Source organism: Culicoides brevitarsis, chromosome 3 (assembly GCF_036172545.1).
Source record: "Culicoides brevitarsis isolate CSIRO-B50_1 chromosome 3, AGI_CSIRO_Cbre_v1, whole genome shotgun sequence".
In the NCBI taxonomy this organism is placed as follows: domain Eukaryota; kingdom Metazoa; phylum Arthropoda; class Insecta; order Diptera; family Ceratopogonidae; genus Culicoides; species Culicoides brevitarsis.
The window spans coordinates 10391053-10416621 of record NC_087087.1 but is presented as its reverse complement, the minus strand read 5'-3'; the positions used below and the strand labels follow the sequence as shown (position 1 = coordinate 10416621).

The following is a 25569-nucleotide window of genomic DNA, read 5'->3' as shown; positions in this document are numbered from 1 at the left end:
ATCATCAATCTACGTTGTTTTAGATATGGACTTAGGATATGTTTTCATGTATAAAATGTGACGTCTCCACAAAATACCATTGACCATGTCAAATACCCCGACAAGGACTAAAACGTGATGCTGTTGATATTGGTTTTAATTAGTTTAAGTATTTTAAAAGTTTATAAAATTATGTATGTAACTTAAGTATAGTCATCGCATGTTAAAATCTGTGCATTTTTGTTTCAGCTCAAAATATACTAAAAATAGAAAAAAAATACCCGAAAATTGACAAAAAAGCCAATTTTAATTTATTTGCCCCCCCTTTAGAGCTCCCTGGATCCGCACTTGTACCATGTAAATTAAGTCAAAGGAATAAAACATTATTGTACCTATTGTATGATTTCTAAGTCATTTGATTTGTTTGACATTTTAAGTAACTCTTTAGTTCTTCTTGGAGATCTGCAAGGTACAAATAAATTCACATGACTTGATAGATTTTTTCCTTCATCTTCCCAATATTTCGTGGTATCATCGATAAGCCGATTGGATTAGCTGTACATCACAGAAGAAGGCATGAGGATTTGCTTTAAATTGGTCTAAAGGCTTTCTTCTTAGCTTTATTTTATTTTTTTCATCAGAAAGGTTCTAAAATTGTTTCTTAGTTTCAAACATTTTCATGTTTTTAAGTTTAGCTGGGGGTTTTTAGATGGCAGTCTTCTTCTGGGTTCTTCTCTTTGTTAAATTTCGTCTTCCTTAAGACAGACCGATTATGGTCTGTCTCTTTTTCATTTATCGTAACCATGATGTTTTAAAGCTCCCAAAAGCTTTCCTATTTGCTTTAAATTTTTTAATTTAATTTTTTTAAGCTGCAAACCAAATACTTTTTCATATTAAATTGATATTAAAATGATATCAAATTGATATTAATGAAATTGATATGAAATACATATGAAATAGATATGAATAGGTATGAAAAATTCTTTTTTTCAAATTTTCAAACAAATAAAAGAAAAAATCATGTTAATTTTGACACAGTTAATCATAAATTAGTTAAAACAAAGTTTTAAAGGCTCTTTTGAGTGTAAGTTTTTCATTTTACATCTATTTCATATCAATTTCATATCTAATTTGTATCAATTTGATATCAATTTAATATGAAAAAGAATTTGGTTTGCAGCTTTAAAATTAATTTAATTTAATTGTTTTAATTTAAATTTTTTTTTTCTTTAAATTCTTTTTTTTTTATTTTTTTAATTCTTGATTAGTTCAATATATTTTATCGGATAAATAAATAAATAAAAATAAAATATTTTTTACAAAAATTCCCTAAACAAGTTTTTAGTTCATAAAATTTTTAAGCAAAACAAAAATTAAAAAAAAAATTATCTAATTAAAATTTTTAAAATCGATTTTTGTATAGTATGTACTTACGATTTATTTATTTTTTTTTATATCGAGATAAAATTGCTTAAAATTACTTCGTGAAGTTAAGATAAAAAAAAATTCTACACAAAAATAATTTTTTACAATTTTTAAATCTATATAATTTTTTTAGTTAAATACACAAATATACAAAAATATCAAAATTTTTGTTGAAATTTGGTTTATAGTATAAATTTTTTAATATTTTTTTCTAACTTTAACTCAAAAATATTCAATTTCGCAAAAAAATCCCTCTTAATTTAAAAAAAAGCCAAATATGCTAAATTTTAAAAAATTTTATTGAAAATATGATACTCGATATCCTTCTTAATTTTTTCGAGGTCTATAAAATTTGAGAATTGGATCGTCCTTACTATCTTTTTTGTTCATCAAGTAAAGGATATAAAGTTTTTTTTATTTTTAACGAAAAAGAGAATATTTCATTAATCTTCAGGTAAATCCAAAAAAAATCTTTTAATCTCCAAAAAAATAGAAAACAACTTTAAATTACTTTCTTATCGATTCTTCAAAAAAAAACATTTATCAAAAATCCCCTGAAAAAAAATATTTACCTTTTTTGATGAATCCATTATCTAACATCGACTAGCTTCATCTGGTTTATGTTTACGTCAAAATTTACCAATAATCGCACGACGACGACGACGTCAACATCGTGCACATGCAAAAAACAACCAACCAACTTCTTCTTCATTTTTCTACCATTTGCTGTCCATTCACTTTTCACGTGTTCACAATATTCTACATAATTCGAGTTTTTTTCCAAAAAACATCTGTTTATGCCTTTTAACGGCAATTAAAACCCGGCTGCTTTACATTTTAATTTCTTTCTTTCTCAAAAAAAAAAAAAAAATAAATACAGCGCGCCCCCTTTTGAAGCTACCATCCAATCACGTCGTACGTTTGTTTCCAAGAACACACGTTGTACGGAAGATGCGATTGCCCCTCCACCCGCTGACAACTTTTGCCGAAGCTCTTGGTATAAAAGGCCGTGTCGGTGTTCGGCACGATTCAGTTTGAAAACTTTTTTCGGCAAGTCAAAATTTATTCTTCTTCCTGAAGAACATTCGGATTATTTAACCTTGTACAAAACAAGTTGAAAAAAAAACAAATCAAGAGAAATTATTAGTTTTTCGAAACAAACAACAAACCGGTTGACCAAAAATAAAAATTAATTAAATAACAAACGTTTGAATATTAAAATTTGTTCAACATCCAAATTTTTGGAAAAAAAGCAGATTATTTTTTTTTTTTTTGTTTCTTTGATGTTAATATAAAATTTTGTGTCAATGCTCTACGTGTTACACGATTCTACGTTGAAATTCGTACCCACCGTCAGGTAAGTTCTAAAAAAAATTTTTTTTTTAAATCAAAAAATTAATAAAAAAATTTTTTCTTAGATTAATCAATAGCCTCAATAGCCAAAAAGGAAGTCGCACTGGTAACGCAGGCAACAACCTAGAATATCAAGTACTCACATTGATGCAAAACGTTCCATGAAAGTCAACTTGCAGTAGTTCAATCAAGTCGAATTATTATCATCTTTACTTATCATTATTATCTTCAAACAAGCGCACTGATCTACTTTTACAATTTTTTTTTTATATGCCAAGCATAGACACGAATTAAATTTATTGTGATATTTATATTGGGAACGTTCAAAACGAAAGCGGAATTTTTTTAAATAATTAAAAATCAAAGAAAAACAAAAAGTCAAAATGGTTCAAGGAAACAACTACAAGAACAACTCACTCAACGCCTTCGAGCGTGACCAACCATCGAAACGAGCTGGCTTCGAGGCGATGCAAAAGATGCACATGGAACGCAAGATGGAGTCCATGAGCCAAAAGGCAAAGACCCCATCGACTTCGTCGGCTCGTCTTCATCGAACAACAACAACAAGTATGGCGCATGGGGACCCGTCTTCCAAAATCGACAGAATTTTAACAGCATGCATTTCTGTTAAATCTAAAATTTTTTTAACAAAATAAGAAAAAAGCATTTAATTAATTATTAGCTTCCTCCACATTTACAATGTAGAGATTTTTTTTGTTAAAATTAAAAAAGGGCCCTTTTTTTGCTTAAGATTGATTAAAAATTATGAAAAAATAAAAAAAGTGAGTTTAAAAAATTAAATTGTGTTTAAATTATTTCGAGTTGTAAAAAAAATCCCTTAGCTTCTTAGAACGATACATGCTTTCGATACAAGCACGTTTGATAACCGGTTTCGCTCAGTAAGCCAGGTGCCAGCTTACGTTTGTTTGTCACATAAATTAAAGTGATGCAACATTTGTTTTTGATTGCATTTCGCGTGGGTTTCTTTGATGAATTTGTGTCTTACTGGAGATGTTTAATGAGGTCTTAATGAGGTAAAATTAGATTTTATGGATTTCAAAAAAAAAAAAAATTTTTTTTGCCTTTTAAATAATTTTCAGATGCTTTTCAGGTTCAAAATATGGCTTAAATAAAATTTTAAATAAAAAAAATTTTTTTTTTTTTTTTTTTTTTTTTTTTTGTTAGATTCTCCAAAGTATTCTACAATTTTTAGAGCAAAAATAAATAAATCAAATAAAAAAATAATAAAACTTAATAACAACAAATCATTAAATAAATGAATTAAAATAAAAAATACTAATAAATTAAATAAAAAAAAATAATTAAATTACCTAATTAAGTAAATAATATTTTATTTTATTAATTATTATTTTTTTTATTATTTATTAAAAAACTAAATTAATTAATTAAATAAATTAATAATTTAATTAATAAATAAGGCCGTTCCAAATTTTTTCCGATGTTTTTGTCCCAAAACATTTTTTTCAAAATGGGGGAGGGGGAAATAAAAAAAAAAGTTTTGAACTACTTTTTCATACAAAATGACAAAATTTAAACAATTTTTGGTCCTTTATGAATATTTTTATGGTATTCACATTGATATTTGGTACTTTAAAATTAATCTTAGAGTATTTCAAGTTAAAAACTTAAACGAAAAAATTTCATAAAAAAACTCAAAAATTTTGAAAAATATTTTTGAGAATGAATTTTTTATGTTAAATTTCGTTTTTCAGTACAAAAATTCTTTTAAAATTATTAAAAAAAATTATTTTAAAAATTTTTTTTAACATTTTTGAAAAATTATCGAAAAGGCCATAAAACGGTCAATTTTGATGAAATTTTTAACTTTTTTTTTTGCCCCATTGTATTTTCGGCTTTTGAAATAGGGCATGGAACAAAAACATAGAATAAAATTTGGAGCAGCCTAAATTAAAATTAATTAATTAATTAAATTAATTATTAAAATAAAAATAAATAAATTGATTTTTTATTAATTTATTTTAATATGAAAATGTTAAAAAATATGTTGAATTGAATAAATTCAACTTTAGAAAAAAAAATAATTCAACGTAAAAATTGAACATTTTTAATTAAAATAATTTATACGGAATTTATTGACAGCAATGGCCTATATAAAAATCTAAATTTGTTATCGTAAAATGTATTTTAAAATATTGTAAGATAAGATAAGGCATTGAAAAAAAAAATAAAAAAAAAATTATTTTTTTTCTACTTTTTTGAACGTTAATCGTTGATGTAACACATTAAAATGAATTTTACTTTTATTTTTTTAAGTTTTTAAGTCAAAACTATAATAAAATTTAACAAAATAAAAATTTAAGAAAAAATAAAAAATTTGGTCACGTGACTCAAAAATTTTTTCATCAAATTTTCGTTTTTAAAGCAAGTTAAGTTCGTATCATATATAATTTTAATTTTTACTGGACATTATTATCGTTTTTTAATCAAAAAGTACCAAAAAAATGTCAAAAATTTTCCTTTTTTTTTAATTATTTTTATTTTTCCCCCTGAATTTTTTCGGCAAAATCGGAGGGGGTTGCGACATAAAGTGAAATAATTAAATTTAATGGCCTTATTATGAACCAATTATGTTGGTTTACAATAAATGTTCGATATTGAGAACTTGTTCATTTATTTGTATTATGTCAACTAGTTTTTGTACAGATAAGATACGATACTTTGGAAAAGTATGCTTTTGAGGATCTTGATAATCTCTCCAAATGATAAAAGGCTTTGGTCTTCAATTAATCTCTTCATTAATTTTTGTCTTCTGATTTTTTTGTTACGTCAAATATCGAATATTTATTCAATTTTTCATTAAGCCGCTTCAAACGAAAATCAAAAATAAAGTCCGATGCCCCATTTTAAAAGTCAAAAATCCAATGAGGCAAAATAAAAAAAAAGTTAAAAATTTCATCAAAATTAATCGTTTTTTTGGTGTATTTTTATAATTTTTCAAGACATTTTCAAAAAAATTTTCAATTATTTTAATTTTTGTTTTGAAAATCATATTTTAACTTGAATTTTCTTCTTTAAAAAAATTTTTCATAAAATTACTGAATTTTTTTTTCAAATTTTTTTGACAGTTATTTTTTATGAAATTTTAATTTTTAGATTTTTAACTTAAAATGATCTTAAATCAATTTTTAATTTGAAAGTTTCAAAGAAGATTATTAAAAAACAAAAAAAAAATGTTGATCAACGATCAAAAATTGCTAAAATTTTGTCATTTTGTATGAAAATAAGTATTTCAAAATTTTTTTTTTATTTTGCCCATCCCCCCATTTTATTTTCAAAAATTTTGGACTTTATTTTTGATTTTCATTTGGAGCGGCCTTATTAAATTTTTAATAAAAGATTTTTAATAAGCAAGATTTTAATAAATTGCAATAAAAACAAAGCCAACAACCCCTTTGTTTGTCCATCAAATTCACTTTCACGATGACACCAGATTTTTACGCTTGTCCTTGACTCAATTTCTTCACTCTTGTCCTGTTTTGATTTTTTTCCGAACCTAAAAGAAAAATAAAATAAAAAAAGATTGACACATCGCATGCGAGTTCATTCATACTTTCCTCTTTTTAGTATTTTCTTTCGTTCTTTTCCCTTTACTACTTTGGTTCACTTTCAGTCCAATTTTCGATTCGGCATCGATTAGTTCTTCAAAATAACCCAATCGACGAATAGAATCGCCAAAAAAAAAGTAGTTCACATCGAATTCCATTACAAAACTCACACAATCGCCAGTTATTTTCGGATTTGAGGGAATCTCACTCAAAAATTCATGACAGCTACCGTTAATAAATGATGAGTTAATCATAAATGCAATTATGTTTCGGAGCAAAATGTAATAAAAAGACGAGTTGCAGCCGATCGGGAGGCATTTGTCGATTTGATTTTGTTGCGGATTGTAACGGAATGTGGAAATTTTTCTGTTTTTTCACACTTTTTGCACTAAAGCTGCCTTGGATCGAAGCTGCCGATGACTTTCCTTCGTTAATTTCCGCAAATGCTTCGATTGGTAAGCAATTTTCTGATGATTTCTAAAAGAAAAAATGAAAAAATTATCAATAATTGGCAGCTGTTGTGCTGGATCGCGAGTACCTGGATACAATGTACGACGCAACCTTGGAAGAAATAAAGGTCATTATGGAAAAAGTGCTTCGGGAGGACCTCCGAAACGGCGGTTTGGTCGTTTTTTATTACTCCTGGACCAAAATTAACTACAAAAAAGACTTCACAGCGGTTTTTGTCATCACTGGATGTGAGTCCATGTGGGAAGTTTACGACGAAGTGCAAGAAGAAAGGTTGCTGATGATCGCTTTGACCGAACCAAATTGCCCGAGATTGCCTGTGGGACGTGCTATAATGGTAAAAATTAATTTTTTCATAAAAAATAAAAATTTTAAAATAAATTTTTTACCTAGATTCCCATTATCACGCCTGGCGAAGAGCTCCCTCAAGTAGTATTGGATGCAAAAATCGCTAAATCCTTTAAATGGGACTCGGCAATCGTTCTTCACGATGAAACTTTTGGTAAAAAATTTTTTTTTAAATCATTTTTTGCTCAAATTTTTCTTTTTAGGTCGCGATATGGTCAGTCGAGTCGTTTTAAGTTTATCTCAAGAGTCACCAGATGGCATTGTCACTCCCACAGCTATCTCCATGTTCAAAATTAGCTCGAAAAATCACGAATGGGATCGAAAAAAGGACATCCGAATGACTCTCAAGTCGCTTCCGTTGCAGAGAATTGGCACGAATTTCATCGCAATTGTCACAACGAAAGTCATGGAGACGATTATCGAGATTTCGAGAGATATTGGACTCGTTAATACCTTCACGCAGTGGCTTTATGTCGTGTCAGATACGCGTTTCGGTAATAATAACGTGTCATCCATTGCCCCGATGATCGACGAAGGACACAATATTGCATTTATTTTTAATAACACGCGAGATGATAGCAGTTGCGTGGTGAGTTTTGTTCCATTTTTGACTGAAATCGTGAAATTTATTATTAATTCGCTTTTTTTTTCGTCGTAGAGTGGCTTACATTGTCATTGCGCGGAGCTTTTGCGCGCTTTCGTGCTCGGATTGTCACGCATGATAAAGGAGGAACAAGCGGTTTATGGGCAGATATCCGACGAGGAGTGGGAAGTCATTCGCCCGACAAAGGCTGAACGGAGAGATAGCATAATTGGGCATATGCACTCGTACCTGAGGGAGAACAGCAAGTGCGATAATTGCTCGACGTGGATGATTCAAGGCGCTGATGTCTGGGGAAATTCCTTTGATACACGAGGTATTTGTGAAGTTCGTTAAAAATTATATTTTTAATTAATTTTTAATGCATTTTGATGAAAAAAAAATTTTTTTTCGATGGAAAATTCCTATAGAATAATTTTTTATTTATTTAATTAATTTAATTTTAATTAATTATTTTATTTTATTATTTTATTAATTTTTTTTTTGTTTAATTTAATTTATTAAATTAATTTTTTTATTTAATTATTTATATTTTTTATTACATATTTAATTTTTTTATTTTTAATAGATTTACTTAAAAAATGACAGTTGCGAAACATGAAAGATGTCAAAAAATTGGATGAAAAATTAAATTTTGACCTTTTTTAATTATTTTTTTAAAAAAGATTGCAAAAACAGTGAGAAATGTAAACTTTCATTAAAAATAAAGTTTAAAAAAGTGACTTCTGTGCTATCAAAATTAAATAAAAAAATATGACAGATGTCAAAATTTTCTATAAAATTTTGACTTTTAATAATAAAGTGACTTGTTTCGCCAAAATGACAAAAATATTAAACTTCAAGAAAAAATTCTGCTGAAAAATCCTTAAAAATTTAATTTAATTGAAAATTTTGACATCTGTCAATTTAAAAATGTCAAAAATATAGATAAAAGTGTAATTTTCGAATAAAATCATTTTTTTGTACTCGATTTCGATTTAAAATTTCGCAGAATTAACTTTTAGTGCTTGATTTGGATTGAAAAAATATTTTTTTTAAAAACCTAAACTTCAAATTCTTAATTATTTTTCTATTCCAGGAAAAGGCGCAGAAGGTTTTATCAACACAGTAGACCTGGATTGGGCAAAAAAGACAAAATTAATTGACGTCGGTGCTTGGAAACCAACCACTGGCTTACTTTTATACGATGTTCTCTTTCCGCACGTCTCTCACAAGTTCAGGAATCGCAATTTTCATATCATTACTTACCATGTAAAGTACATTTTAATTCAATTTTTTCATAATTTTCTTAAGATTTTTGATTTTTTCATGATTTTTCGTTTCAGAATCCACCTTGGCAAATTATCTCTTATAACGAGACAGGACATCCGAGCCCGGAAACGTCTAAGGGAGTCGTACTAGATATCCTCAAGTCTGTCGCCAAACGTCTCAATTTCACATATAACTTGCATTTAATCAATGTTGGACCACAATGTGAGTTTTTTTAGGATTTTTTTTAAAGAAAAATTGTTGATTTGAGATTTTTTCATTTTAGCAACTGTTGCTCCTGTTAATATTTCGTCGTTAGATGATGCCAATGCAACTGTAATTTTGTTTTTTAATCCTATGAGAGATGAAATTTTAATATTTTTTAATTTAATTTTAGGCTTCTGACATTCATTTATTGACCTCGAACTTACCTTCGGAGATTTTATCGGAGCTGCAGGATGGAAGAGTTCTCTTGGCAGCTGTTGCTGCGACAGTTAACAGCAAATATTTGAGATATGTGAATTTTGTGAGTGATTTTTTTGAAGATATTCTTGTCCAAAAATTATTTTTTAGGTTAAACTTTTGACAGCTGTCAAAATTTTTCGTTAAAATTCGAGTTCTAAAGAAAATTTTGAGAAAAAACGACCAAAATTTACAATTAACCTAACAAAAAAGTGATATTTTTGATAATTTATATGACAGCTGTCAATATTTTTCATAAAATCTAAAATTTTTAGATAATAGTGACATCTGTCGACAAAAAAAATGACAAAAATCTTAAGATTTACGATAATTTTATGCTAAAAAAATCTTCAAAATGTAATTTTGATGAAAATTTTGACATCTGTCAAATTATAAATGTCAAAAATTTCGGTTAAAATGTCATTTTTTGTCAATTTTTAAATTTTACGACATCATTAAGGACTTTTTAGGTGAATTTTTGTAAAAAAAATCAATTTATCTTTTAAAATAATCAATAATTTAGCTGTCAAATGTTCGACCTGTCAAATTTCGCGCCAAAACTAACCTCAATTTTTCAGACAATTCCATTAAGTGTTCAACCCTACAGTTTTCTCGTATCCCGTCCTCGAGAATTAAGTCGAATGTTCCTCTTTTTAGCGCCTTTCACACCCGAAGTGAGTATTTTTCGCCCTTTCTTTGACAAATTTTAATTAATTTTCCATTTTTTTTTCAGACTTGGGTTTGTTTATTCCTCGTGATTTTTTTGGTTGCTCCAGCCCTGTATCTGATCGATCGTTTTACGCCATTTTACGAGTGCAACGGAATTACCATCAAAGGAGGTCTCAGTAAATGCGAAAATTGCTTCTGGTACGTGTACGGAGCTCTTTTGCAACAAGGCGGTTTGTATTTGCCGCGTGCCGATAGCGGAAGAATTGTCGTCGGAACTTGGTGGTTGGTTGTAATTGTCGTTGCGACAACGTATTGCGGCAATTTAGTCGCCTTTTTGACATTCCCGCAAATGGATACTCCGATAACGACGGTTGGGAAATTAGTTAAAAATAACAAAGGCATCACGTGGGGCATGCAAACGGGAACTTTTTTGATTGATTATTTGAAGGTGAGTTCTGAAAAAAAAAATTAAAATTAATTAATTATTAATTATTTTTTTCATAAATTTTTTATAAATAAAAATTTATTTTTTTTAATTAATTAATTTTTTTTTAAATAAAATTTTTTTTTCTTATTTTTTATTAAAATAATTTCTAATTTAAAAATTTTTTTAATGATTTTTTTTTTATTTATTTATTATTTTCTTAATTTTTATTTTATTTAATTTTAATATTTTATCTTAAAAATATTTTTTTTTAGGAAACGGACGAGAAAAAATACCAAACCCTCTACGAGAACGCCCAATTCTTCCACGAAGAGATCACTCCGGAGACTATCGACAGCGTTCGTGCCGGCAAACACATCCACATCGACTGGAAAACGAATCTGCAGTACATCATGAAGCGTGAATTCCTGCTGCACGATCGCTGCGACTTTGTTCTCGTCGCCGAGGAATTCTTAGAAGAGCAAATCGCGATGGTAATGCCTCGTGGATCGCCATATCTCGCCTTGGTCAATCAGGAAATCAAAATTTTGCATCAAATGGGCTTCATTGACCTGTGGCTGAAGGAATATTTGCCGAAAAAGGATCGTTGTTGGACCGTCAAGAAGAACAGCGAAGTCGAGAATCACATGGTGAATTTGTCGGACATGCAAGGATGCTTCATTGTGCTGCTGTTGGGCATTTTGGTTGGCATTTTGTTGATTTTGGCGGAATGTTGCTGGTTCCATCGCGATAAATACATGAGAAAGAAGGTTTTTAAGCCTTTCATACATTAAATTTGTTGAATAAAAATTTGTTAGAAATCGCGAAAAAAAAATTTTTTTTGATTAAATTCTACAAATATTTTGTTTTTGATTCAAACTCGGAGCTCTAAAAGCAAAAAAAAATCTCGAAAGAAATTTTTTAAAATATTTTTTAAAAATTAATAAATTTTTTTTAATATATTTGTGAGAAAATCAAAAATTTTTTAATTTTAATATTTTTTTAATTTTTTTTTTTTTTTGTCAAAAAATGTAACAAAAATTAAATTTTTTAAAAGTAAAATTGAGTTTTTTAAAAATCTAACCTCAAAATTTCGTTTAAAAAATTCAAAAATTATTAAAATTTCTCATAAAATCATCAAAAAATTGTTAAGAAGAATAATTTCTAACTGAAATTTTCTTAAACAGCCCACTATTCAACTAAAAGTTCATTCACTTCTCATTAATAATGCATTTTCCAATTATGTTTTCTACACTTTTCCGTTCAATTTAAATAAAATTCAAATCAGTTACTGCCCAGAAATGTTGCTGTTAACAATATTTCTTCTTTCCTTCTGCGTCGTTTTTGGCCAAATTTCGGTGTTACATAAGGACTTGGCAAAAGAGGATTATTTCACGGATTTATCGAAGCTGGTTGGAGATATTTTGAGCAAAATTGAAGTGAAACATTGTTACGCGATTGTAACGGATGAGATCTACGCGAATATCTTAACTGACAATATTTTCAAGAAAATGGCGAAAAATGCAGTTTTTATTGTAAGTTTTTTTTTTTGAAATTTCTTAAAAATCTTTAGAGATACAGCCTCCAAGTAAATTTTTCTTCAAAGAGTATCGAAAATGCAAGAAACTAGCGATATTCATATGAATTTTTGGTTATCGTAAAAAAATTTAGTTAAAAATCTCTTTCACCCCTTTTTAAATTTTTTTTCAGGAGCAACTCTCCCCTGCCGAAGACCTTTTAGACCCCGATCCCGAAACGCTCGAGGTCTTAACCGCCATTCGCCGCAATGCTTGCGAAGCTTATGTCATTTTCCTGTCGAACGGCATCCAAATGGAACATTTCTTGAGTTACGGCGACTCCAATCGCACCCTGAGTCCCAACTCGAAATACATCATTTTGCACGATTATCGCCTTTTTACGCCCGAGCAACATTACATCTGGAAGCGTTTCATCAACGTCGTCTTCATTCGTCTCTACAACCAAAAATCCTACGTGAGTTATCAGAAAGCGGGCTTACCTTTCGAGTTGAGTACCGTTTCCTTTCCGAGCACGGAGCACAGCATTTTTGTCTCGAGTCGCATCGATATTTGGCAATCCGGGAAATTTCGCTTCAACAAGGAGCTATTTGTCGATCGCACGGCAAATATGAAGTCGGAGCAACTAAAAGTGATCGTTTTTACTCACACCCCCGCCGTTACGAGGATTTATGAGGGGATGAACTTCACTTATGGCGGCGTTGAGGTTAAAATTATGGAAGCGTTGCAAGATGTGATGAATTTTACGGCAATTTTTTACGAACTCGAGCACTCGGATGACGTGAAATGGGGACAAATGAACGAAAATGGGAGTTACACGGGACTTTTGAAGGAAATGGATGACGCCAAGAGTGATTTTGCGCTCGCGGATCTCCATTATACGACTTTCAACTTGCAAGTTCTCGACTTGAGCATTCCCTACAACACGGAATGTCTCACTTTTTTGACTCCCGAAGCAACTTCCGACAATTCGTGGAAGACTTTGATCCTTCCTTTCTCGGGAACCATGTGGGCTGGCGTCCTAACCTCACTTTTTTCCGTGGGATTCATTTTTTACGGCGTTTCTTTCATTTATCGACGCTTGCATGGACCTCTAATGATGGGAATTAGCGATATTTCGACTGAAAATCATGAAAAAAAGAAAAAAATTAATTCTACAGTACCTCCGGACATGTTCGACAAGCTCTCCGATTGCATAATTTACACTTATAGCATGCTTCTGTACGTTTCGCTGCCGAAATTTCCACTCACCTGGAGCTTAAGACTTCTCACGGGCTGGTATTGGATCTATTGCATCTTGATTGTCGTCGCTTATCGTGCCTCGATGACGGCAATTCTCTCAAATCCCTTCCCGAGATTCACAATTGACACGATCGAGGAACTCGTTTACAGCAAACTCGGCATTGGGATTTGGGGCGATGAGAATCGAGGATTTTTTCTCATGTCGGAGGATAAGGATAGTCAGGAAATTGGACAAAAAGCGGAGAGTTATGTTGATGCGTTGGAAGCGGTGAGTAATTTCCGACATTTTTTGATGCAAAAATTCATAAAAACTCAATTTTAGACCAAAAAAGTGGCGGAAGGGAAATTCGCGTTGTACGAAAATGAATATTTTTTGAAGGAAATGCGATCAAAAGTTAAAGCGACAGAGTCGAAATTGTCGCTTCATGTCATGTCGCAGTGTTCGGTGCAAATTCCAGTGTCGATAGGATTGGAAAAGAATTCTCCAATAAAGTCGCAAGTTGATAAATATATCAGAAGGTTGATTGAAGCGGGACTTATTAGTAAATGGCTTAAGGATACTGTGCAGAATTTTGATGCTTCTGAAGAAGAGTGAGTTATGTTTTGACAGATGTCAGATTTTAAGTCAAATATTTTTTCCTAAAATTTAAATTTTTGATTTTTTTAAGTATTTATAAATTTTAACAAAAAAATAAAGAATCTTTAAATTTTTTTACAAAAATAAATTTAAAATTTACATCTGTCAAGTTTTGACAGTTGACAGCTGTCAAATTTTTCCTACTGAAATTTCATTCAAAAATGTTTTTACGATATTTTTATGGAATTTAGTCAAGAAATTCTTTATTTGATTAATTTAATGAAAATTGGATATGTACGTCATTTGCTTTGACAGATGTCATTTTTTTGACAATCTAAATTTTTTAAAATTTTCAAATTTTTGGTTTCTTACTTTCATAAATATATTAAATATTCTTTTAATTTTTCAAAAACTAAAATTTTTAATTAAAACTATGACAGCTGTCAAAAAACTTTATGATCAGAAAGATGACAAGTGTCATTGTTCTGTCAAAATTTGTTTTCATACAGTTATTTTTAACAGTTAAGTTTTAGGTTTTAAGCCTTTTTAACCATAAAAATTGAAGTTTTTTCAAAAATTTGTCAGTTCATTTCGGACTCAGATTGACAGATGTCAAAATACTATAAATAATTTCCAAATTGATAGAATTTTTGATATAAAAAACGAATAAATTTAATAAAACAACTTTACATATGTAATGTATGCGCAAAAACTGAAATTTAAGAAAAATTTTGACATCTGTCATCTTTTGAACTGTCAAAAATTACGAAAGATAATTTTTGTGGTTTTTGAGAAACAATATTAGATTAATTTTGAGCAATTTTTAATTAAAAAAAAAATAAAAATGTTCAAAAATTAAAATTTAATAAAAAAAAAATTGACAGCTGTCAAAAATCTCCTGTCAAACCCTAAAAATCAACTTTATAAAAGAAAACTCTAATTAAAAACTTATTTTCAGAGCTCCTCCCGAAGCCTTAGTCGACTTGAAGAAACTCTACGCTGGATTCGTCGCTTTGGCAATTGGATATTCCTTGGGAGTCTTAAGTCTCATTTGCGAAATCCTCTTTTGGAAGTACTTTATCGCACGACGTCCTAATTTTGACAAATACGAGTTAGCTAAATTGTATAGAATTGGCACTTAATTGAAATATTTTACAAGCACTTACAGTTTTAGAGGCAAAATTTTAAGTTAATGATTAAAAATGATAAATTAGAGCCCCCTGATAAATTTTTATCCATTTGGAGCAAGATTTGACAAAAATTGCTTTGACACAGTTTTTGACACAGTTTTTTTTGTTCTTGATTTAGTTTTCAAAACAAAACTATGTCAAAGGAAAATTTTTTTTTCAGTTTCAATTTTTTAGCAGTTTTGAGTTAAAAAATGATTAAAAATGATAAATTAGAGCCCCCTGATAAATTTTTATCCATTTGGAGCAAGATTTGACAAAAATTGCTTTGACACAGTTTTTGACACAGTTTTTTTTTGCTCTTGATTTAGTTTTCAAAACAAAACTGTGTCAAAGGAAAAATTTTTTTTCAGTTTCAATTTTTTGGCAGTTTTGAGTTATAAAATGATTAAAAATGATAAATTAGAGCCCTCTGACAAATTTTTATCCATTTGGAGCAAGATTTGACAAAAATTGCTTTGACACAGTTTTTGACACAGTTTTTTTTTGTTCTTGATTTAGTTTTCAAAACAAAACTATGTCAAAGAAAAAATTTTTTTTCAGGTTCAATTTTTTGGCAGTTTTGAGTTAAAAAATGATTAAAAATGATAAATTAGAGCCCTCTGACAAATTTTTACCCATTTGGAGCAAGATTTGACAAAAATTGCTTTGACACAGTTTTTGACACAGTTTTTTTGTTCTTGATTTAGTTTTCAAAACAAAACTATGTCAAAGGAAAATTTTTTTTTCAGTTTCAATTTTTTGGCAGTTTTGAGTTAAAAAATGATTAAAAATGATAAATAAGAGCCCCCTGATAAGTTTTTATCCATTTGGAGCAAGATTTGACAAAAATTGCTTTGACACAGTTTTTTTGTTCTTGATTTAGTTTTCAAAACAAAACTATGTCAAAGGAAAAATTTTTTTTTCAGTTTCAATTTTTTGGCAGTTTTGAGTTAAAAAATGATTAAAAATGATAAATTAGAGCCCTCTGACAAATTTTTATTCATTTGGAGCAAGATTTGACAAAAATTGCTTTGACACAGTTTTTGACACAGTTTTTTTGTTCTTGATTTAGTTTTCAAAACAAAACTATGTCAAAGGAAAAATTTTTTTTCAGTTTCAATTTTTTAGCAGTTTTGAGTTAAAAAATGATTAAAAATGATAAATTAGAGCCCTCTGACAAATTTTTATCCATTTGGAGCAAGATTTGACAAAAATGGCTTTGACACAGTTTTTGACACAGTTTTTTTGTTCTTGATTTAGTTTTCAAAACAAAACTATGTCAAAGGAAAATTTTTTTTTCAGTTTCAATTTTTTAGCAGTTTTGAGTTAAAAAATGATTAAAAATGATAAATTAGAGCCCTCTGACAAATTTTTATCCATTTGGAGCAAGATTTGACAAAAATTGCTTTGACACAGTTTTTGACACATTTTTTTTGCTCTTGATTTAGTTTTAAAAACAAAACTATGTCAAAGAAAAATTTTTTTTTCAGTTTCAATTTTTTAGCAGTTTTGAGTTGAAAAATGTTTAAAAATGATAAATTAGAGCCCTCTGATAAATTTTTATCCATTTGGAGCAAGATTTCATCAAAAAATTCATTGACTTAATTTATTTTTAATTATTTTCAAAAAAAAAAATTATGAAATTTGAACAATTTGGTAAAAAATTCAAAATAAAATTTTACTTTTCAAATATTCAACTTATTATTAAAATTAAGCTTAAGTCAAAATATTCTTTCGACTTAAGCTTAAGTTAAAGTTTAAGTCGCTAACCACTTCCTTTTAAGCGCCACAAACCAGAAATGCGGCGAATTTTTGTACTAATCATCGTGAGACGAATGAAATTGATAAATTTACCTTCACGCTAATTCAATTTTTGACCCAATTCACAAAACAACATTTTTTTCTGTGCATCGGGATGAAAAAATCAACCAATGGGAGCAAAGTGCATGGTAATCCAGCGTTCTGATTGGCTGTTAAACACGACGCGTCGTGATTGGAGGAAAATTGTCGAATGTGACTTGGGCAGTTTGCAAGCTGATTGAAAGCTGGTTTATGCAAAACTCGTATTTTCTTATTTTTCACCGTAATTTTCAAGAAATTCGCGCATAAAACAGCTGAAAATTGTTAATTTGACAGTGCTAATTAACGTATAAAATCGCATTAGTATGGCTGGTGATCCGCAAGATAGCCAAGCGCGTTTTTATTTTACACCAGAACAATTAGCAAACTCGCCATCACGAAAATGTGGAATGGATGCGGACACAGAGCTGCTTTATCGTCAACGCGCCGCCAATCTGATACAGGATATGGGCCAGCGACTTCATGTGTATGCCATTTATTTCCGTAATTTTGCACGAATTTCGCGCTTTGTGCCCCCAAAATGCCACAAAATTTGTTGTTTTTATTCCCTCGTCGATGCACACTCTCTCGTCGTTGCTGTACGTGACGCGACACTCGACGTACCTCCGTGCCACTGAACACCTCGAGAAAAAGTGAAACCAATTTTCGGGCAATTTTGGGGATTTTTCTCGACAAAAATGGCGAAAAAACGTTCTTGGCGACGTGCTTTTGCCCCGCATGCCGGAAAATAACTGAAAAACGGGCGAAAATCGCAGTAGACGATTACGTAAAAAAATTTAATCTCGAAAAAGAAAAAGTTTCCCATCGACACGTCGCTGTACGTAGCGCAGCGTAAATACATGTGAGACTCGAAAAAAAAAATTTCGTCATGCATTTTCGGGCGAACTGATTAAAAATTATCGAAAAAATCGACAATGACACGAATAAAAAGTGAGATTTGGAGTCCTTCGGGTGGGAATTTGTCGAATTTGAGCATCGAGTGTCGCGTTATCGCAAATGTTTTGATTAGAAATGTTTGTTTTGTTGTTTTTCGATGTGTGCGTTTGGCTAGATTTGTTTGTTTGTTGCTAATGCGCAGTGCTAATGTTATTAAAATGATGAAATTTGTCGTTTCAGGTCGCAACTTTGCATCAACACAGCAATCGTTTATATGCACAGATATTATGCATTTCACTCCCTTACCAATTTTCACCGAAACAGTATCGCTGCGGCAGCCTTATTCTTGGCGGCAAAGGTAAATATCCTCAGAAAAATATTTTTTACATTTAAATTTTTATTATTTTGGAATTTTTAAAATTAAAAAAAATATATTTAATTTGTAAATTTTATTTTTTTATTATTTTTCATTTTTAAAATTATTTTAAAAATTATTATTTATTAATTTTAAAAATTATTTTGTATTTTTTTAGTTAAATTTTAAATTAATATTTGTTTTTAAAATTATAAAAAAAAATATTTAAATTTATTTTTTTAATTAACAATTTTATTTTTTTTCTTTCAATTTTTTTTTATTTTACTTCAAACTTTTTTTTAATTAAAAAATTATTTTTATTTATTTTTTCCCTACAAAATTTTAATTATTTTAAATTTGAAAAAATATAAAAATTTATTAATATTTAAATTTTTTTAATTAAATTTTTAATTAAAATTGTAAACAAAGTATTTATTTTTTTAATTTTATATTTTATTTATTTTTATAATTTTTTTATTATTTAAAATTTTTTTAAACTATCAAAAATAATTAAAATTTAATTATTTAAAAAATGTTAAACAATTTATTTTAATTATTTTTTGTAAATTAGAATTGTATTTTTTTTTTAATTTTATTTTTTTTTAAATATTTTTTAACGAATTTTTCTAATTTTTTTTTTTTTAGGTCGAAGAGCAACCGAGAAAGCTAGAGCATGTCATTAGAGTAACACATTTATGCCTGAATCAAGAACCGCCGGACCCGACAAAGGAACCGTATCAGGAACTGGCTCAGGATTTAGTTTTTAACGAAAATGTGCTCTTACAGACGCTGGGTTTTGACGTGGCGATCGACCATCCGCACACGCATGTCGTCAAAACGTGCGGTTTGGTCAAGGCATCCAAAGAGCTTGCCCAAACGTCGTATTTTATGGCGTCAAATAGGTAAGTTTTCCCGAATTTTCCTCCTAAAAAATCCTAATTTTTCATTTTTTTGTAGCTTACACCTCACAACAATGTGCTTACAATACCGACCAACAGTAGTTGCCTGCTTTTGCATCCATCTGGCGTGCAAATGGTCCCGCTGGGAAGTGAGTAACTCGCAATACTGCGTCGATTTGAGTGCATTTTTTGACATTTTTAAAAAAACAAAAAAATTTTGCTTAGATTCCGCAATCGACGGAGGGCAAACATTGGTTTCAATATGTGGATAAGACTGTGACACTGGATCTGTTGAAGCAATTGACAGACGAATTCCTACACATATTCGACAAATGTCCGACTCGATTAAAAAGACTGAAAACGTTGAATAATTCAACACAACAAGCCGTAAGATTGAAGAATTTTTGAGTTTTTAAGCAGATTTTTTTGAAAATTTTGTGTTTTTAGGCTGAGGAACAACGAAAGGCGAAAGAAGAAGAACAAGCAGCTGCGGGTTCTTCAGCCAGTAGTAGCAATCAGCGTCATCATGGTCATTCTAGTTCATCAAAAATACCTCCATTAGGTGAGATTTTAATTAAAAAATTAATTTAAAGAGGGATTTTAAAAAAATTTTGACGAAAATCGAGAAAAAATCTTAAATTTTTGACTATTTTTGAAACTAAAAGTGATTTTTTGATATCAATGAATTAAATTTTTTATGAAAAATTAATATTTTAATTGCTCGATACTTTTTTTTCAATTTTTTAGTCAATTTTTAGAACTAAAAACTATAAAAAAATTTTAAATTTTTGTATAAAAAAATTAATATTAACATTTTAATTACTCAAAAGTGATTTTTTTCACGTAATATTTTTATTTAAATTATTTTTATTATTATTTTTTTAAATTCTCAAATTTATTTTTTTTAATTTTTAAATGCTTTTCGAGTGATTTTGAGAATTTTTCATGAATTACTACAAAAAATAAATTTTTTTATAATATTTTTAAAATTTAAAAGATTGATTTGGAATTGAAATCGACGTAAATTTGTTCAAAATTGATAACTTAAATATTTAAAAAAATATTTTTTAATTAAATTATCACATTTAATTTTAAAATATTTTTTTTTTCTTAAAACTTAATAGTTGAGCTAAAAATGAAAAAAAAAATTGAAATTTTATTTTTAATTGTTGAAAAATTATTTTAATCAAATTTTATGAGCATTTCAAACACAAATTTAAAGTCCAAAGTTTAAAAAAAGACACAAATATCAAGAAAATTTCGAAATTGAAATCATTTTTAAAAATTTAAAAATATTTTTTGACTAAATATAATACTAAAAATTTTTTAAAGTTCATTTAAATTACCAAAAGGTTAATTTCTGATTTTTTAAAATTATTTTTTTGGCTTAATTTGAACTTTTTTACTCAAAAGCTCTGAATTTCAAAAAATTTTTGAAGAAAATTTGAAATTTTAAGATTATCAAAAAATCTTCAATTTTTGATCATTTTTGTTCTCAAAAAAAAAATATTTTAATATAAAATATCACAAAATTACCTTAAAACTTAATGAAAATTTAATTTTTTAATAATTTTAATTTTTCAAAAAAATTTTTAACCAAATTTTTTCCTCGTAGATCATCAAAAATCATCCTCATCGCGTATGAGTGGCTCGTCGTCGTCGTCGTCGCAGATGCAACAACAGCGCGCCAAAATGGACCGTCCATCATCCGGAACGTCACACAGCTCGTCATATCCAAGTTCCTCCGACAAAAACATGATGGCGGGACAACACATGCGACCTCCCTCCGGACAATCATCTTCCTCGTCGTCATCGTCTTCGTCGTCGCGCGATCCGCACTTTAACAAAGGTCGTCCCCATTCCATGGGCGGTTCCTCGTCGCAGCAGCAGCAGCAACAACAACAGCAGCAAAGCAGCGGCATGAAAGATCGTCACAGCACGGGCAATGGACAACAACCGCCGCCGCCGCACATGAAACACGACAAAATGATGAAAATCCATCCGGCAAGCATCGGCGTGAATTCCTCTCAAATGGATCCGACGACGATGCGAAAGCAACAGCAACAGCAGCAACCGCCATATCCCGGTCAAAATCCCCACAAAATGCCTCCCGGTTACAATCAGCAACAGCCTAGCATGCAAAAACACAAAAGTATGCCGCCAAGCATGAAACAAAATCACGCAAAGCACCATCAGCAGCAACCGTCAAGTCAAGCTTCATCACAAAATCCTCACTCGATGCCTCAAATGCCGCTCGCCTCACAGTCGTTCAAGCTCCTGGATGAGTCTGTCATCTCGGATACGACGCTAAAGTCATCGCCGACGCACATGTCGCAACCCAACAAACCCTCGAGTATTTTCAGTCCCGATTGGAAAGACAGCGGATCATCAATGCCTCCCTCTCTGACGCAAAATTTGTCGAATCCGCAGCAACAACGTACTTCCAATGCGCCAAATCGCAACAATAACAACTCCCAACCGCTTTACAAGACCTCGTCGATGGACAAGAAGCAGCAGCAATCACAACCCCCGCCCCTAATTGGCATCGGAATGTCCTCCTCGGGCACGGAAATGGACTTTATCAAGCAAGAAAAGTTATCGAACGAGCCGCCGCAGCAACTTTTGGCTCCAGGACCGAAAGAAATGAAAGATTTAAAGTCCGTTAAAAGACCTCCGAGCAGTCTCGAGGAAGATCGGGACTTTAAAATGCGACGACTTGAGGCGCGGATGGAAGGAAGTGACCCAATGCCCGATTTGCAAGCCGCCATCAAGCAAGAAGATCACAAAGCGTCGCTCGAAAACAAATGGCCTCAACAACCTCCGTACGGAATGCCGCCGCAAAAGCAACAAAGGCCCCCGGAGGACATGATGCGACAAATAACGGGCGAACAAATTAAGCGTGAGAGTGATAAATGGTCCAAATCACGTGGTGTCGCACGTGACATGTATGGACAAGTGATGCAAACACAGCAACCGCCGCCGCCGATGAACTACAATGATACTCAATCGATGATGTTCCAACAAAATCTCAACATGCCAGGTCATCCGGGCATGCAACAGCAACCGATGATGATGCCGCCGATGAACAACGAGCCAAAACCGAAACCACTGTCGAGCGTCAATGGCATCGAAACGAACCCGGATCTGATCCGGAGTCTCCTGAAGGAGAGTTTTAGTGCGCCATCGACCATTTTGCCCATAAGTGATACGCCCGGACCCCTTTTAAGCGACAACGTTGACTCAAATCTCGCGGGAATTGACAGTTTGGGCATGACAACTCCCGCTGCTGCCGACAACATTGACAGCAGTCATCATCGCAAGTCCGAAAAGAAGAAGAAAAAGGAGAAACACAAGCACAAGGAAAAATCCAAGGACAAAGACAAGGATCGCGAGGAACGGAAAAAGCATAAAAAGGACAAAGATCGACATCGGGACAAGAGTAGGGAACGCGAACATCATTCAGCGTCGTTACAACAACAAAATCTACTACAACAACAACAAAATATGCATCAACAAGACACATCATCCATGAAAATCACGATACCAAAAACGAAAATTAGCCTCTCCGCATCCGGAGATCTGTCAGACGTCAATAATATCGCCGCTACAGCGCCCTCTTCCGGCGGATTGAAAATTAAAATACCCAAAGATCGGATTAAGGCGAGCGGGGGAGCCCCTCCCGCGACTTTGCCGAACGATCAGGCATCAGGAATTAAGATTAAAATTTCGCGGAACCAGATAGAAGGTTACAACAGCAATAATAAATAAAAAAAAAGTTGTTTATTTATTGACATAATAAATATATTTATATATAATGCATAGAGATATTTCAATTGTGCTGGAGACGTTTTTTTGTACAAAAAAAAAATTTTTTTCAAAAAAAAAAAAAAAATCTCCTGTACACTAAAATAGATTAAAAGCTACACTTACCACACTATATTTCATTCATTTAATCATCGTTTTTAGGAAATTTCATCATAAAAGTGATTGTCTATATTATTTATCACTAATTTTTTTTAAAAAATGTTAAAAAAAATATTTTCAAAAATTCGTCCAAATTTATGTAAAAAAAAATTTTTTTTTTGGACATGGCATAAGTTACATTATTAAATTAAAAAAAAATATACGAAAAAAAGCATAAAATGTAAAAAAAAAATCGTTGAACTTTGGAATTAATTACAAAAAAAAATGCAAACTATATTACAAAAAAATGGAAAAAAATTGTAGAAAATAAAAAAAAATATTAAAAAAAAATTGTTATAAAAAAAAAAAATCATAAAAAATTGTCTCATTATAAAAAAAATATTTTTAAATTCAATCACTTGACTAACGCTAATATTAAGCTTGGTTCTAAAAAAAAACACAAAAATATACAAAAAAAAACTTCATTCATTATTCATCGAAACCCCTTCCTTCCAAGAAATTTTTTTATTAATTAACTTCATTCATAAAAAAAATAATATTTAAAATATTATGAATGTTTCCACAAGCGATGTACTGATAAAACATTATTCGATAAATATTACTACAAGAATAATAAAAAAAATGCGCTAAAAATTTTTTTGGATAAAAAAAATAGTTAATCATGTATAAAATATCAAAAAAAAAAAATCTCTTGTAGCCTTTGATGATGTGGTAACTACTCTCTCTTGTTGAAAGAAGGCCATCGAAAAGTATCACAAAAAAAATTGAGACATAGGTTGTTAATACAAAAAAAAATGTTAAATTTAATTAAAATTAAATAAATTACACAACTACCTACGAAAAAGGAAGAAAAATAAATATTAAAGAAATAAAAAAAAAATTGAAACAAAAAAATGTAAAAAAAAATTGAATTCATAAATTTTTGTCTTTTATTTCAATGTGTTTTGTGAGAAAATTGGGCGGTAAGATTTTTTTTTATTTCATCAAAAATTGAGCAGATATCAATGGAAATCAATTACTTTGAAAACCATCAAAAATTGACTTGAGGAAAAAGTACGATTTTTGCTCCTCACATGATAAAATCGTACTTTTTTTTATTTCATCAAAAATCGATTTTAGATATTTTTGCAATGGAAATCATCAATGGAAATCAACTTTAGAAAATATTTATTTAATTTTAGCTTTGAAAACCATCAAAAGTTTTAGGTTTGAAAATCAAAAATTGACTTGAGGAAAAAAGTACGATTTTTGCTCCTCACATGATAAAATCGTACTTTTTTTTATTTCATCAAAAATCGATCAGATATCAATGGAAATCAACTTTAGAATGAATATTTATTTAATTTTAGCTTTGAAAACCATCAAAAGTTGGTTGAAAATTGACTTGAGGAAAAAAGTACGATTTTTGCTCCTCACATGATAAAATCGTACTTTTTTTTATTTCATCAAAAATCGATCAGATATCAATGGAAATCAACTTTAGAATGAATATTTATTTAATTTTAGCTTTGAAACCCATCAAAAGTTGGTTGAAAATTGACTTGAGGAAAAAAGTACGATTTTTGCTCCTCACATGATAAAATCGTACTTTTTTTTATTTCATCAAAAATCGATCAGATATCAATGGAAATCAACTTTAGAATGAATATTTATTTAATTTTAGCTTTGAAACCCATCAAAAGTTGGTTGAAAATTGACTTGAGGAAAAAAGTACGATTTTTGCTCCTCACATGATAAAATCGTACTTTTTTTTATTTCATCAAAAATCGATCAGATATCAATGGAAATCAACTTTAGAATGAATATTTATTTAATTTTAGCTTTGAAACCCATCAAAAGTTGGTTGAAAATTGACTTGAGGAAAAAAGTACGATTTTTTTTTTATTTCTCCTCAGATATGGAAATAAAATCGTTTGAAACTTTTTTTTATTTAAAATCGTACTCAAAAAATCGATCAGATATCAATGGAAATCAACTTTAGAATGAATATTTATTAAATTTTAGCTTTGAAACCCATCAAAAATTGACTTGAGGAAAAAAGTACGATTTTTGCTCCTCATATGATAAAATCGTACTTTTTTTATTTCATCAAAAATCGATCAGATATCAATGGAAATCAACTTTAGAATGAATATTTATTAAATTTTAGCTTTGAAACCCATCAAAAATTGACTTGAGGAAAAAGTACGATTTTTGCTCCTCACATGATAAAATCGTACAAAAATCGATCAGATATCAATGGAAATCAACTTTAGAATGAATATTTATTTAATTTTAGCTTTGAAAACCATCAAAAATTGACTTGAGGAAAAAGTACGATTTTTGCTCCTCACATGATAAAATCGTACTTTTTTTTATTTCATCAAAAATCGATCAGATATCAATGGAAATCAACTTTAGAATGAATATTTATTTAATTTTAGCTTTGAAACCCATCAAAAGTTGGTTGAAAATTGACTTGGGAAAAAAAGTACGATTTTTGCTCCTCATATGATAAAATCGTACTTTTTTTTATTTCATCAAAAATCGATCAGATATCAATGGAAATCAACTTTAGAATGAATATTT

At 29.9% G+C, this 25569-nt stretch overlaps 4 protein-coding genes across 7 annotated transcripts; all 4 read left to right on the top strand.

The window, feature by feature from the left end:
- Window positions 1–117: 117 nt before the first annotated feature.
- Window positions 118–12035, top strand: LOC134835185 (ionotropic receptor 93a). The gene is given in 14 exon segments (XM_063850056.1): window positions 118–148; window positions 6755–6799; window positions 6860–7149; window positions 7206–7314; window positions 7364–7749; window positions 7819–8077; window positions 8840–9012; window positions 9087–9234; window positions 9296–9345; window positions 9407–9535; window positions 10050–10145; window positions 10205–10588; window positions 10840–11296; window positions 11974–12035. Coding segments are annotated over 14 exon segments (2619 nt in total).
- Window positions 2449–3539, top strand: LOC134834689 (uncharacterized). The gene is made up of 2 exons (XM_063849436.1): window positions 2449–2761; window positions 2823–3539. The coding sequence occupies exons 1-2, from the start codon at window positions 2712–2714 to the stop codon at window positions 2920–2922; spliced, it is 150 nt and encodes a 49-aa protein (XP_063705506.1). The 5' UTR covers window positions 2449–2711; the 3' UTR covers window positions 2923–3539.
- Window positions 12036–12075: 40 nt separating the features above from the next.
- LOC134835184 (glutamate receptor ionotropic, kainate glr-3) lies at window positions 12076–15060 on the top strand. Its single transcript, XM_063850054.1, has 4 exons — window positions 12076–12099; window positions 12275–13609; window positions 13664–13932; window positions 14877–15060. The coding sequence occupies exons 1-4, from the start codon at window positions 12076–12078 to the stop codon at window positions 15058–15060; spliced, it is 1812 nt and encodes a 603-aa protein (XP_063706124.1).
- Window positions 15061–17131: 2071 nt separating this feature from the next.
- Window positions 17132–22896, top strand: LOC134834276 (cyclin-T1-like). 4 transcript variants are annotated; one of them, XM_063848871.1, is made up of 7 exons: window positions 17132–17413; window positions 18064–18181; window positions 18824–19080; window positions 19136–19226; window positions 19303–19464; window positions 19525–19639; window positions 20693–22896. In XM_063848871.1, the coding sequence occupies exons 1-7, from the start codon at window positions 17253–17255 to the stop codon at window positions 22843–22845; spliced, it is 3057 nt and encodes a 1018-aa protein (XP_063704941.1). In that variant the 5' UTR covers window positions 17132–17252; the 3' UTR covers window positions 22846–22896. The 4 variants fall into 4 exon arrangements, with proteins under 4 accessions (XP_063704941.1, XP_063704944.1, XP_063704942.1 ...); XM_063848874.1 differs by lacking the exon at window positions 17132–17413 and adding an exon at window positions 17631–17764; XM_063848872.1 differs by lacking the exon at window positions 17132–17413 and adding an exon at window positions 17641–17788.
- Window positions 22897–25569: the final 2673 nt, after the last annotated feature.

Coding starts and splice junctions, on each gene's coding strand:
- LOC134834689 (XM_063849436.1), top strand. CDS start 2,712: ATGCTCTACGTGTTACACGATTCTACGTTGAAATTCGTACCCACCGTC. Junction 2,762..2,822: donor AAATTCGTACCCACCGTCAG/GTAAGTTCTAAA, acceptor ATTTTTTCTTAG/ATTAATCAATAGCCTCAATA.
- LOC134835184 (XM_063850054.1), top strand. CDS start 12,076: ATGGCGAAAAATGCAGTTTTTATT. Junction 12,100..12,274: donor CGAAAAATGCAGTTTTTATT/GTAAGTTTTTTT, acceptor ATTTTTTTTCAG/GAGCAACTCTCCCCTGCCGA. Junction 13,610..13,663: donor ATGTTGATGCGTTGGAAGCG/GTGAGTAATTTC, acceptor ACTCAATTTTAG/ACCAAAAAAGTGGCGGAAGG.
- LOC134834276 (XM_063848871.1), top strand. CDS start 17,253: ATGGCTGGTGATCCGCAAGATAGCCAAGCGCGTTTTTATTTTACACCA. Junction 19,081..19,135: donor TATTTTATGGCGTCAAATAG/GTAAGTTTTCCC, acceptor ATTTTTTTGTAG/CTTACACCTCACAACAATGT. Junction 19,227..19,302: donor GCAAATGGTCCCGCTGGGAA/GTGAGTAACTCG, acceptor AATTTTGCTTAG/ATTCCGCAATCGACGGAGGG.